The 12,752-nt window shown below is 45.8% G+C and overlaps 2 protein-coding genes across 5 annotated transcripts; one reads left to right on the top strand and one right to left on the bottom strand.

Moving 5' to 3' along the window:
* Positions 1–182: 182 nt before the first annotated feature.
* LOC119275751 (kinesin-like protein KIN-14B) lies at positions 183–9,561 on the top strand. 4 transcript variants are annotated; one of them, XM_037556655.1, is made up of 14 exons: positions 183–953; positions 1,052–1,239; positions 1,429–1,537; positions 1,811–2,118; positions 2,198–2,281; positions 2,396–2,560; positions 2,643–2,749; positions 2,883–3,061; positions 5,707–5,868; positions 6,131–6,346; positions 6,452–6,489; positions 6,591–6,718; positions 7,046–8,126; positions 9,215–9,561. In XM_037556655.1, the coding sequence occupies exons 4-14, from the start codon at positions 1,899–1,901 to the stop codon at positions 9,328–9,330; spliced, it is 2,496 nt and encodes an 831-aa protein (XP_037412552.1). In that variant the 5' UTR covers positions 183–953; positions 1,052–1,239; positions 1,429–1,537; positions 1,811–1,898; the 3' UTR covers positions 9,331–9,561. The 4 variants fall into 4 exon arrangements, with proteins under 4 accessions (XP_037412552.1, XP_037412548.1, XP_037412551.1 ...); XM_037556651.1 differs by having other exon boundaries at positions 1,423–1,537; XM_037556654.1 differs by having other exon boundaries at positions 1,371–1,537.
* Positions 9,562–9,679: 118 nt separating this feature from the next.
* Positions 9,680–11,478, bottom strand: LOC119275752 (pentatricopeptide repeat-containing protein At5g56310-like). The gene has a single exon (XM_037556656.1). It carries the CDS (start codon positions 11,457–11,459, stop codon positions 9,963–9,965), a length of 1,497 nt encoding a protein of 498 aa, XP_037412553.1. The 5' UTR covers positions 11,460–11,478; the 3' UTR covers positions 9,680–9,962.
* Positions 11,479–12,752: the final 1,274 nt, after the last annotated feature.

Here is a 12,752-nt window from a genome sequence, read left to right as displayed (position 1 = left end):
TGTAATTGCCTCACTAGGTTATTTTTTATTAGCAGACACCTAGCTGCACACAAGAATTATATTGCAAGACATTCATAGCTAGCTGCTTCATTTCTACTCTACGGTCCATGGAAGGCACCGGAAATGTACAGTACAAGGTCATTTTATGATCACAACCAGATAAGAGAAGACTGGCTCTACGGACTGGTGAAGCTGACTAGGGAATCTCCAATGACTAGTGTTCAATGATACCATCCAAAGGGGGTCAAAAAAAAACTAGTACATGTATATGATGAACGTACGTGGTCATCAGCAAAGACTGGGAGCATCTCGTGGATGAACCAATGCCAGAACGCACCACACTATCAGTTCAGTTCCTGCTGACATGATCAGGAATAGTGCTGCTGCGAGCACAGTAGTACGAGCTCGCGGATAAATACTAGCATGGCCTTTTGTTTTGAGCGATGATCACAAGATTGATGAGAACCCCAGCATTTTTGAGGCGCAGACCCACCTGCTGCTGCCTCTCTGAAAAGCTCAGCATGGCACATGGTGGGTGAGCTCCTCGATGACAGCAGAACAGGAGTGATTATTTCATTTGCCAAACAACATCCACCCATTAAATATTGTCGCCATACGCCAGAGCACAGAATCTGTCATACTTAAGGCCTGTTCGGTATCTCGCCAGTTTCAAAACTCCGCTCCGTGCTAGGAGCTGGTTCCGAGCCACTCCGTAGGATTCCACTGCCGCTCCCTCCGCTCCGGGAGTCGCAGCCGTGGAGCCGAGTGAATCCGAACAGGGCTTTAATCACCATCACCTCTCTCCCTCTGTCTCGGTCTCTCTGTCTGTTCCTCTCCCTCCCCTGCCTCTCCATTTCTCTCTGAAGCAGACACTCAAACGCACACAGAGCGGGCGCTACTGAGCTGCTATCAGTTTTGACTGGATTTGAGCTCCCTTGACCAAAAGATCCCAGGTATGGTGCATATGCTTTGTTTAGCCAGTTGAAGCAGAAGCCCCATGGTTATGTTATCTCCAACCTCCGAGTCCTCTTGACTGATCTATTAGCTGCAGGAACTTCTATGGAGGTGGCAGCTATGGCGGACTCTACTGCCAAGGTTCAAAATGCTGAAACAACCAGAACATACTTGCATATGCTGATGTAGAATTGCAGTCACTGGTTTGTAGTTGGGCGCTGTCATCTTTGATAGTGACACGGCGATAGACTGCCTTGGAGGGAAAGAGCTAGTTGAGGAATTGAGGTATTGCAAAGTTTCCTCTCTTCCAATGCTTGGAAACCTTCTTTGACACTTGAATCACTCTGCAAGAATAAGCAATGTATTCTTTCTTTTGCCTTGCTTCATGATGATGGTCTCTGTTTCATCTAACCTAGGAAATGTAGTAGTTGGCGGCTCTGAAGTAGAACTGACCTTTTCCTTGAAAAGTGATAGAGACCTGGGAACTCCAACAAGGATTTAAGCAATGTATGGGCTCCTCCGCTGAAGGCAACTCCCTTTGCTCTTGCACACTCTAGGCATTTGACGCGGTATGGAAGTGCAGGTATGAACTACCAATGTCTCGTTCATATGGTCTATAGATGTGGTGTCTTGAAATTTCTCCGCATCATTCTTTTCGCATGCTTCTCGAGTCTAGCTGCAACAAAATACTTGGTCAGAAAAATGATTAGAAAATAATACAAGAGGCCTTGGATGTCAGCTACATGTGGTAGACTCGGCTTGCTGAAACCGTCTAGTTTGAACTGCATCTGACTTTGACACAACGTCACTCTGTTTTCTTTTCTATTAAATTTGAGAATCTCATTCCAAATGGCAGGCGGTATCACCAGCAAAGAATGAAACAGGAGCAGCAGGATAGCCATCATCAATCCTGCTTCTTGGTGATAACTTGCTAGGCAACATACATGGATGGGCAGTCAGGGAAAACCATGCAGAGTCTACCGGATACATTGTCATCCCTCAAGGGGTTCAACAAGTACCTCACACCCGGTTGGATTGAATCAGTGTCCCACATCCTCAAGGAGTTGACACCAACCAAACCACAGAAAGTAATGGAAGAGGATGCTCAAAATGTATTTGAGTGTCATGACACAGAATTAGACATTAAAGTTGCGAAAATTCAAGGTATGCACTTCTAGTTCTTGCCCTCAAAACCTCCAGGCACTTCTGAAACTATTATTGTTTTTCTTTTATCGTATAACAGATGAAATGGTTTCACTGGGTGCCCAACTAAAGCAGAAAACACTGCAGAAGAGAGAGTCACTAAATAACTATTTGGACTTGAAAGGTAGAACTTTTGTCAAGTTTACTACTCCCAGGAATTTAATTGTGTTTGATCAGTATATTTCAAGAAAGAAAAATGGGTTTGCTTATCTGTTAATTATCATGCCTTATTCCCCAGGAAGTATAAGGGTGTTCTGTCGTATGAGGCCTTTCAACCATGAAGAAAGTTACAGCTCCAGAACCATGTTCACCCTTGATGAGAGTAATGTTTTCTTAAAAGTTGCTGAAACCAAGACAAAGCAATACAAGTTCGATAAGGTTTTCGACCCATGCTCAACACAAGGTATTTCATCAGATTTTTAATAAGAATCTTCCTTTCTTGATTGTTTGAATTCAAGTCTACTGAAGATAGTTTGATTCTCCAGGTGATGTATTTTCTGAAGTCGAACCAGTGATAAAATCAGCTATAGATGGCTACAACGTTTGCATATTTGCCTATGGTCAGACAGGTAGTGGAAAAACTTATACAATGGTAAGATGTACTTCATCCACCACTTTCCCTCCCTCTTTCCGCACACAAAAATAAACAAAAAGTTCACAGTTCAAACACCCCAGACAGACTGAAAGGCTAATGTTTACTTACAATTCATTACCATATGAATTAGGAAGGCAAGCCTAAAGATTTGGGTGTCATACCACGCGGGATTCAAGTACTGTTTGATCGAGCTTCAGAGAGCAACAGCAGATTTCAGTTCACTTTCAGCATGCTCGAGATATATATGGGAAACCTACGAGATCTACTAGTTCCAGGAAGCAAGACCAATGGGTTAAAGAATGTTCCGAGGTAATTTCCTAAACTTGATAGAAGGAGAATGGACTGCTTTCAAATAACAGGGTTTCTTTTACAGTATGGTTTATTACCAAAACAGCTAAAGATACATATTACTCCCTCCGTAAAGAAATAAATATAAGAGCGTTTAGATCACTAAAATAGTGATAAAAATGCTCTTATATTTCTTTACAGAGGGAATACTAAATATCAAGATATGCTGGTTCTGAACTCCCACTTGTAACAAATAGAAGACAATGAAAGTTGGAGCCAGCTCCCGAATCCTGACTGTGATGTAGTAACAGCAATGCACAAGTAACAACTGTCAGTTGGGTGCCTGTTGTCTAATTATGTTAAATCCATATAACTAAAATGTATTATAGTTATTTCATGATATTTTAAGGAGGTGTTGGACACCATTCCAATCATGTTGGATGCCATTTCTGGATAAGTTGTACCCTTATTTCCAATATAATGACACGAGAGCTTGCTCTGTTGAGTTGTCAATATTTTGCAAAATTTTGGGTAGCATGTCTTTGCATAGGTATGAGGCTGTCAGGTATCGACTGGGGCACTATGCTTTCCAGATCAAACAGGAATGCCTGTGTAGGTTCTTGGCTCAAATATTACCGAAAGAGGGTTTCCCCCTACTTTATATTACTCCCTCAGTTCCAAAATAGATGACTCAACTTTGTACTAACTTAAGTACAAAGTTAGTACAGAATTGGGTCATCTATTTTGGAACGGAGGGAGTATAAAGCAACGATCACCGATACAGACAACGGAAACCACACAACACCACACCACACCACCACACAACACACCCAAGGCCGGATACAGAAGGTACAGGAACAGCCACAACACCCCAACACTCCAAGCATACAACAAATGAGCAATAAGGGCAGAGCTTGAAGTAGTCGGAGTAGTCCACCATGACAGACTGTCACGGAAAGACAAGGCTGAGCTCGGCGAATGTAGGCCTCCAAGACGGCGCCTTCAAGAAGGGGAACGACACCGGAGCGCCGTCGCCGCCGGATCCAAAGGATCATGGCTTTCACCTGGGTCATTCGAAGGGGAAGAGTAGCCACGACGACGCCTTCAGGAAGGAGACGACACCCACGGACGCCGCGGCCCGACCGAAGCCGAGCAGGGGATCGCCCCTGGCACGCACGCTCCACCTTCGAAACGCCACCGCTCGCCGAAGCACCGGCCGCCACGCCGCCCGAGCGGCCATAGCAACCAGCCCACACCTGAGTCGCGCACCTCACCCACAAGCAGCGCGACTACCACCACCGAGGCCGCCGCCCCGGCATCCATGACCCCTCCGCAACCACCACGACGGCTAATGGACGTAACCGACCGATGAGAGGTAAAAGGGACTTCCTTCACCCCAAAACGAACCCTTGGCGGGAAGATGGCCCAGCCGGCCAGATCCAGGTAGGGGAGAGGGTTGCAAGCAGCCGCGGGCCTCGACCTCGCCGCAGTCGCCGGCCTCGACCTCTCCGCAGGTGTCGGCCTCGTCCTCGCCGGAGCCACCACACCACGACACCGGGGACAGGGACCAGGAGGCCTCTGCCTCCCTCCCGGGTGCGGCCCACCACCACCGGCCGGCCAACGGCACCCGCCGAGCCGCCGACGTCCACCAACAGGCCGCCACCGTCCGCCACAACCCCCAGCCGAGCAGCAGGCGAGAGGGTCGACCACCAACGTCACGGTGCCACCCCCACCAGCCGGAAGACAAGGCAGGGGCCGGCGCCCGTGACCAGCACCGCCCCCGGCCCCCGCCACCCGGAGGGCCAGATCTGGCGGAGCCGCGACCAGAACTGGCCCCTAGGCACGCACCTCCAGCACGCCGCCCGCCACGCCGCAGCCCCGCCACCATCGGTCGGTTCCAGCGCGCCACCGCATTGCCGCGCCTGCCGCTAGCGCGACAACCCGGCCCAGCCGCCTCATCCTGCACCGAGCCCGCCGAGCGAAGGGGCGAAATCTCCCCGCCGGCGCGCGCCGGCGCCGACCAGGCTTCGCCTGGCCGCGCCCTCTGGCGGCGGCGAGGTGGAGGAGGAGAAGGCGGGGGACCCCGTCGGCGGCGGCTAGGGTTTCCTCCTGGTCACGAGCGGGGCGACCCGGGAGGAGGGAGGGAGCGGGGGGGACCGCTTAGCCATCTGGCTCAAATATTAAAAGGGCCTCATGTAAATATATGAACTTAAGAAGATATATCTCATGTCAATGTGGTATTGTTTAGATCAATTAATATTGTCACGTGAGTGCTTACTTGTTTTGTTCCTATCCTACCCTGCATAATGGTGTAACAGAGCCAACATATGAATGTTATCATGATTTCTTGAACACTGTAAAAACCATAAATATATAGTCAATCAAGAAATATGTGTGGAGAATCCAACTTTTACTTTTTTATGCCATTATTAAAGATCAAAATGATAGAGAGCCATTGGGGATCAAAATGAAAGATAGTCATTTCCTAGGAAACGGAATCATTTTATTTAGGGAAGAGAAAGAGAATCGTACATCATCTACATGAATTGTTTGGGTAGTTCCTATGTTTTCCGATAGTGGAGGTTAACTAATTTCTGTATATCTTCACACCTTGTCAGTTTCTTTCTTTCTATGTAGAAAATTATTTAATGCATCTCTGCATACAGCCTCTCTATTAAAACGGATCCTGATGGTGCCATTGAGATTGAAAATCTAGTGGCAGTTACCGTGAATAATTTTCAAGAAGTGAAAAGATTATATGGTGTGGGGACCCGTCTTAGATCAACAGCTTCCACTATGGCTAATTCTACATCAAGTAGATCTCACTGGTAACGTATTTATGTACTTATTGGTAAAAAAACGTATTTATTTATTTTATTGAAGAAAGCATGCCTTATTTCATAACAATTGAGAAGACATTAACCATGGTTGCACCTGGCTAAAAGAGGTCCTGAATCAGAAGTGGAGAACAAATTCTCACTAAACCCTCCTATGCTTGTGTAAAGAGAAATGACTCATTTTAGAAAGAGAACAGGGCGGATGGATTGCTAACCTGAAGCTTATATTCTTTTGTATTCATTTATGCAACAGTTTGATTCGCATTTCATTGACCTCCTTTGATGCACCTGAGAGAAAAAAAGCAAGAAACAAAATATGGATGATTGATCTAGGTGGAAGTGAGAGACTTGTAAAGACCAAAGCAACTGGTAAAAGGCTGAAGGAAGGCAAAGCCATAAATTTGTCATTGTCAGCCCTAGGGGATGTGATTGATGCACTACAGACTAAAAAACCTCATGTACCTTACAGGTATGTGAAATTCACCATGCTCATGTTTGACAGTTGGCACAAATCATTGTTATTTTACCATTAAAGTTGAAGACAGTGATACCTTCCACTTCTTTGATTTTGCAGGAATAGTAAGCTTACACAAGTTCTGAGAGATTCTCTAGGTAAACAGAGCCTCACTGAATGTTCTGGAGGAAGTTTTTAACTTTCTTGTTTTATAAACTTAGATTTCGTGTAGCTCACCATGCTGTATTCATGTTCACAGGATGCGAGTCCAAAACATTGATGCTTGTCCATATTAGACCAAATGAGAATGATTTGTGCGAGACCGTTTGTACCTTGGGTTTTGCAACAAGAGTGAGAAGTATCCGTCTAGAAAGTGAAGAATCGCCAGTAAGTTTTTGCAATTATCACTAACATGAATATACATCCAAGAAAATGATAACGGTATTCATCATTTCTATGAGCCTATGGGTCAAATATTGCGTGGTTTAGTCAATTCAAAGCTAATGCCAAACATTTCGATTGATAAAATGACAACTCAGCTGATATGAGACTCATTTAGATCTGCCAAATTAATGAACATTCCAGAAATTAACACAATGGTATGCATTCATGCACACACCATGAGTAACCCAACAATTTTAGATATGGGTCAAAGTTTTTATCTACTTGATAACACTCTTGCTACAAGGTAAATAATATTTTGATATCAATCAGGAGGTAAAAACAAGGAAGGAAGATTTCTTAAAGGAGTTAGAACAGACGGTCAGTAATTTGGAACAAGAATGTGACAATATTAGAAGAGAAATTAAGAAGCTCGAGGATACAGTGGAACATTTGAGAGGGCCTCAAACATCTGCTAGCACAAATTTTGCAACTTCACATCCGTCCACTCAGGAACTGAAGATTGACATGTCAAAGAATGTAAGAAGTCTGAAGAATCATAGAGAAGTTCCGCGTGGGTTACCAAGGTTCATGAAGCCAACTGCTGCTAGCCAGCACAGGATAGGTTTAAACAACAATGTTCCCAGTATTAACAGGATGAAACCACCAATGCCACCAAAGAGAAGGCCTTCTTCTGTATATGCAGAATCTGTAAGATTTCCAGTAAATGCCGATACTTGGCAGTCAGAATGCAGTTCTGAGTGCAGTATCTCCATGACAAGTGACATGAATTGGACACCGAGCATACTAGATGGGACTCAATGTAGCCAAGATGCATCAGAGTACGAGATCAAACAGGTGATTTTCTCAGAACATGAGAAACCATCACAGGGTCAAGTCATTTCCTTCAAAGAATGGCAACTTACAGAATCAGAGAATATGCAGAACAAAACTGAAGAAAGGAGTATTATAGACATTGATAATTGGATCCACCAACAAATACTTCAAAGTGCTGACACATGCCAAAGCAAAAGGGTTGTAACTGTTCCCAATGTAACTGAAGAAGAAACTTTCAATATTCCTTCACCAATTAAGATTGAAGGGACTAAAAGTTGTAAGCAAGCACAGGACGAAAAAAGTGAACTAACCCTACAACCCCCACCACTCGATGCAAAGGATATAAAGCGACCCAAGGCAGTTAATCATTTCGCCACAGCAGAATTATACAGTCCTCCATCAAGAGAACATTGCAGAACCAACGAGACAAAGAAACATATGAATGAAAATCTTGCATATCAGGGGAGATCCAGAAGATCTCTTCAAGAAAAGCTGGATGGTTGCATGCTAAAGCTGCCAGAATCTGATCTCGATACAAGTCCTGAAATCAGGCCCCAGGAAGAGGAACACAGCATAGGTAATGTTGTCTACCATTGGAGAATGTGCTTTGGGAATAATTTATTTGGCGACAAAAGGGCATTATACATCCAGTGATATCTGGATCGGTTGATGTTATATCTTATAAACTTGGAATCAACATAGGAGAATGGCTTGGCATAAACAAAATTAGAGTATGCATATACAGAAGTAGATTATTTAGAAAACAAAAGTGGGCAAAAAGATCAAAACTCCAGTCACTTAACGCTTTCATATGCATTAACATAAACAAACTTTGCTGCGTTCACATCTATTCAAGTGATTACAAACACCTGCAGATGGTTTAAATTAAATTATGTGTGGTCTAGAACTGTTTTCTCCCTCATACCCACCATCTTCATTTAGCAATGATAAGGCAGATTGAGGAAACACAGCGAAACCTGCAGATGGTAATATGGTTCTTATAGTACTTTTACTGCAAAAGTACTCGAGCGCAGCGAAGGCAAAATAAATCAAAGAAGATCATCACTAAGACAAACTTAAAAAAAAACTCATAGACCATGTGTGGTTTAATGCAACTGCTGCTAGATAGTGGACTGTTGAAAAAACCTATGGCAAAGTTGTGAGCTTCACTGTTCACTGTTCAAACAAATAACTGAGCTACAGAGTCACCATCCCAGAGTGAAACTAGAATAAGCCTTCTGGAGCTTGAGTTATGGACAATAATAGAAAGAAATTCAAATTAACACGAGACTTTATGATTGCTATCTAAGGATGTTGTTTAGACTTTCCTGTGAAGGAAGAACAGTGAATTCAGCAAAATCAAGTCCTAAGAGGATAATACTCCCTCCGTTCCATGGAGGGAGTAGTTTATACATAATAACTAAGAAAACAGTGATGGGATACAGTTAGGTTATACTACAAAAGCTAACTGTGTTGTTGTCGCCTTAACAGAAGTAATGATGTAAATCTTTGTGATGTTACCATATTATTATATAACACAAACTGCACAATTAGCATAAATGTTTATTAATTTTAGTGGCCTAAATTTCCACTTCTGCACTTCTTTCAATGTACATATAGTCCCTACAGAGGCTATATGTTTACTTATTTTATTGTTTTGCACAGGAAAACTGAAAAAGTTCTTTCAAGCTCTCCAAACAGCATGGGGCTGTGTTCGTCTAGGATTAGGCATTGTCAACCTTGGATTAGAGCACGAGTTCTTTCAAAGCTTGATACTTTGAAGTAACTGTAATGTCGTCATTTTAAGAGGTAGTACTCACTTTTGAGAGTACACTACTTTAGGAATTGTACTGCCGGTTTGTCACTGCAGCAGGTGAATTGCTGATCTGATGCTGCATTGCTGCAACAGTTGGTTTGATGCCAGATGGATTGTTCTAGGAATATAGTGGAAGTTGTAAAAAAAAGTGTTTGAGTGAACAAACTATGAATGAGAAATTTGACATATCCTGAAACAGCAACTGTTAAAGTGTGTACAGATGAAACTGCACTATATTAATTCAGTGGTCGTATTTAGCTAGCTGATTTAGTTACATGTCAAAGTAATGCATGCCATAAGGCCAGAACAGTAACTTAAGGTACTATGCTACATATTCTTAGCTAAAATTCAAAGCCAAGGGAAACAACTGATCACTTAACAGCAGGTAAGGGGCTCTTGTTAGTTAATAGATGATACCCTTACCCTTACCTGTAGCCAAAGCTCACAGGCTTGGTTAGTTCGCATCATGAGAACAAATCTCTCATATAACAAGCCAACGATTACACCATCAAGGATCAGCTATCTGAATTTGGACCTTTCGTACACACAAACCGATATACTCTTCGAAGAATGCTCTTACTTAATGCTCTTACAGTCTTACCCTTCTTCAATATCATGCGGTGCTTCAGGGAGCACGGCGACATAACCAATGGATTTCATGTCAGCGGTGATCTCACACAATACTTTACGTATCTTATGTAAGCAAGGATGTGATCCATCTCTGGAAGTGAACTCATGAACCACACCATCAACTTCAATAGAACTTGCCCCTGGTACATTTCTTAAGCCCCCGTCTCTCATTGCCTTCCGAAGTTTTCTCACTTCATCCCACCTCTCCTGTTCTGCATAAATGTTTGACAGGAGAATATAGTTCCCACTATTGTGAGGCTCAAGCTCAATTAGATGCAACAGGGCTTGTTCCCCAAGGTCAGCATCACCATGGGTCCGAGCAGCGGCAAGAAGAGCCCCCCATATTGCTGCATTTGCCTTGAAAGGCATGTCCTTAACTAAGTCTCGAGCTTCCATCAAACAACCAGCACGGCCAAGTAAATCGACCATGCATCCATAATGTTCAACTCGTGGCTTAATCCTGTACTGAGATACCATGATTTGGAAATACCAGCGACCCAAATCAGTCAGTCCAATGTGGCTACATGCTGACAGGATGGCAAGAAAAGTAATGTCATTTGGTGCCACATTCTCCCTTTCCATCCGGCGGAACATATCAACAGCTTCCAAACCAAGGCCATGCAAAGCAAATCCAGCGATCAACGTCGTCCAAGTCACAATGCTCTTCTGCCCCATACCCTCAAACACCTCCACCGCCTTGGCAACACACCCGCATTTGAGGTACATGTCAATTATGGCGTTCATCAGCGGTATATGCCAGCATAACCCCCGCTTCACCACGAACCTGTGCACCCATTCCCCCAAATCAACCGCTCCGAGATCCCCACAAGCCGACAACACCGACAGCATTGCTATCCCATCAGGCTCGATGCCCTCCTCAACCTGCATCCTCCGGAACACCTCAACTGCCTCTGCTGGCCGTTTCATCTGCGCATATGCTCCGATCAAGGTCGTCCACGACACGACGTTCCTCTGTGGCATAACATCGAACAGCTCACGCGCACAGACCAGGTCCCCGGACTTGACATACCCCGAGATGGTGACGTTCCAGCAAAAGATGTCCTTGTGGACCGTTTCATCGAACACACTGCGTGCGGAGGCTGCGCAGGCACAGGAGAAGTAGGCCTGGATGAAGCTGGCCGAGACGTGCGCGTCGGAGGCGAGCCCGGCACGGACGACAACGGAGTGGAGCTGCGGGCCGAGAGTGCCACGCAGGTGGGGAATCCGGGCGGCAGCGTTGAGGGACACGGAGGGGTGTGTTCGGCGGAGGAGCGCGAGGGCGTGGGGACGGAGAGGGAGGCGGAGAGAGGCGAGGAGGAGCGCCGAGAGGAGTCGCGCGTTGCGGTGGCCGCCGCGGGGGAGGAGGAAGGCGTGCGCCTGCAGGAGGTGGCGCGGGGAATCGAGTCGGTTGAGCAGGGAGAACGCGCGGTGTAGCGCTAGGGGCAGAGGCGGCAGCGGCGGCATGCGGCGGGGGTGGTGACTGCCGGACAGTGGCCGGACTTCGTGCATTCGTGACGCGGGGTACCGTGTTTTGAACAGGCCTGGAGACCAAACCAACCGGGTCGGAGTTTAGTATTGGGACTTTGGGCCCGGTATCCTCTCCAAATACACACATAGGCCGGCGAAACGAAATCAGAGCACTATCATTTTCACTAATTTTCACTCTGCCTCAATTGCGACAAATGGCACGCGGCATGTGCATCACTTGTCATAACAGGCAGTTTTCCTTTTTTTCGTAGATCCGTTTATTCAAAACATTTATCTCTTAAATTGTGTGTCTAAATCTCAAATTGTTTTCATCATTGGATTTCTCGCGTCAAGATCTTCAAAACTAGATTGATTGGTTTGACGAACTTTTTTTCACGAAAACTGGACAAAAAACAGAACTGGGAGCACATTTCTTTTCCTTTTCGAAAGGCGTTTCCGAGAGGCACGGCTGTGTCTCTTGCGGAAGCAAATCCTTGCCTCTCGCGGAAGCAAAACTGTGGCTCTCACGAAAGGAAAAAAAAAAGGAAACACATTTTTTTCGTTTTCAATAGGCACGACCGTGCCTCTCGTAGAAGCAAATATGTGCCTCTCGCGGAAGGAGAAAAAAAAGAAAATATGTTTTTTCGTTTTCGAGAGGCAGCCGTGCCTCTCACAGAAGAAATTTGTGCCCCTCACGAAAGCAAAGTCGTGCCTCTAACGGAAGGAAAAAATGAAAATGCATTTTTTTTATTTGCGAGGGGCACGGTTTTTTCGTCGGACGCGAGCCCGGCACGGACAGCCGTGCCTCTCGCGGAAGCAAAACTGTGCCTCTCACTGAAAAAAAACGTGTTTTTCCCGTTTTCGAGAGCCAGGCCATGTCTCTCGCGGAATCAAAGAAACACATCTTTTTTTTCACTTTCGAGAGGCACCTCGGCCTCGGTCCAGTGGCGGAGAAGGCGAAGACGACCGCGAGGGTACCTCCTGGTCATGCTGGCTTGGCGAGGGGAGGCCGGGGGCTACGCCTACGGCAGTGCCATGGCGACGGCAGCGTCTGCTTTGCGCGGGGAAGAAAGAAGCGATGCGAGGGAGGGGGGAGTGAGGAACTAGGGTTCGTGGGGGAGAGAGACGGTCGGGAGTGGTCTTATCCACTCCACGGTGCAACAATGGCGAGGGGGGTTCGGGCGCTGGCCATGGCGTCGGCCTTTCCCTGTCGCTGGTGAGAGGTAGGGGAAAGGCCGGCGTTCGCTGGCCGGGCCAGCCTGTAGCGCGGTTGGGCCATAGTGTATAGGG

The sequence above is a fragment of the Triticum dicoccoides genome, chromosome 3B, assembly GCF_002162155.2.
Source record: "Triticum dicoccoides isolate Atlit2015 ecotype Zavitan chromosome 3B, WEW_v2.0, whole genome shotgun sequence".
NCBI classification, from domain to species: domain Eukaryota; kingdom Viridiplantae; phylum Streptophyta; class Magnoliopsida; order Poales; family Poaceae; genus Triticum; species Triticum dicoccoides.
The sequence above is the reverse complement of the archived record's forward strand: the minus strand, read 5'-3'. Positions and strand labels throughout refer to the sequence as shown.

Bases quoted from the DNA above. Each gene is read 5' to 3' on its own strand.
- LOC119275751 (XM_037556655.1), top strand. From the start codon at position 1,899: ATGGATGGGCAGTCAGGGAAAACCATGCAGAGTCTACCGGATACATTG. The intron at 2,119-2,197 runs GTATGCACTTCT...ATCGTATAACAG, and splicing joins TAAAGTTGCGAAAATTCAAG to ATGAAATGGTTTCACTGGGT. The intron at 2,750-2,882 runs GTAAGATGTACT...CATATGAATTAG, and splicing joins GTGGAAAAACTTATACAATG to GAAGGCAAGCCTAAAGATTT.
- LOC119275752 (XM_037556656.1), bottom strand. From the start codon at position 11,459: ATGCCGCCGCTGCCGCCTCTGCCCCTAGCGCTACACCGCGCGTTCTCC.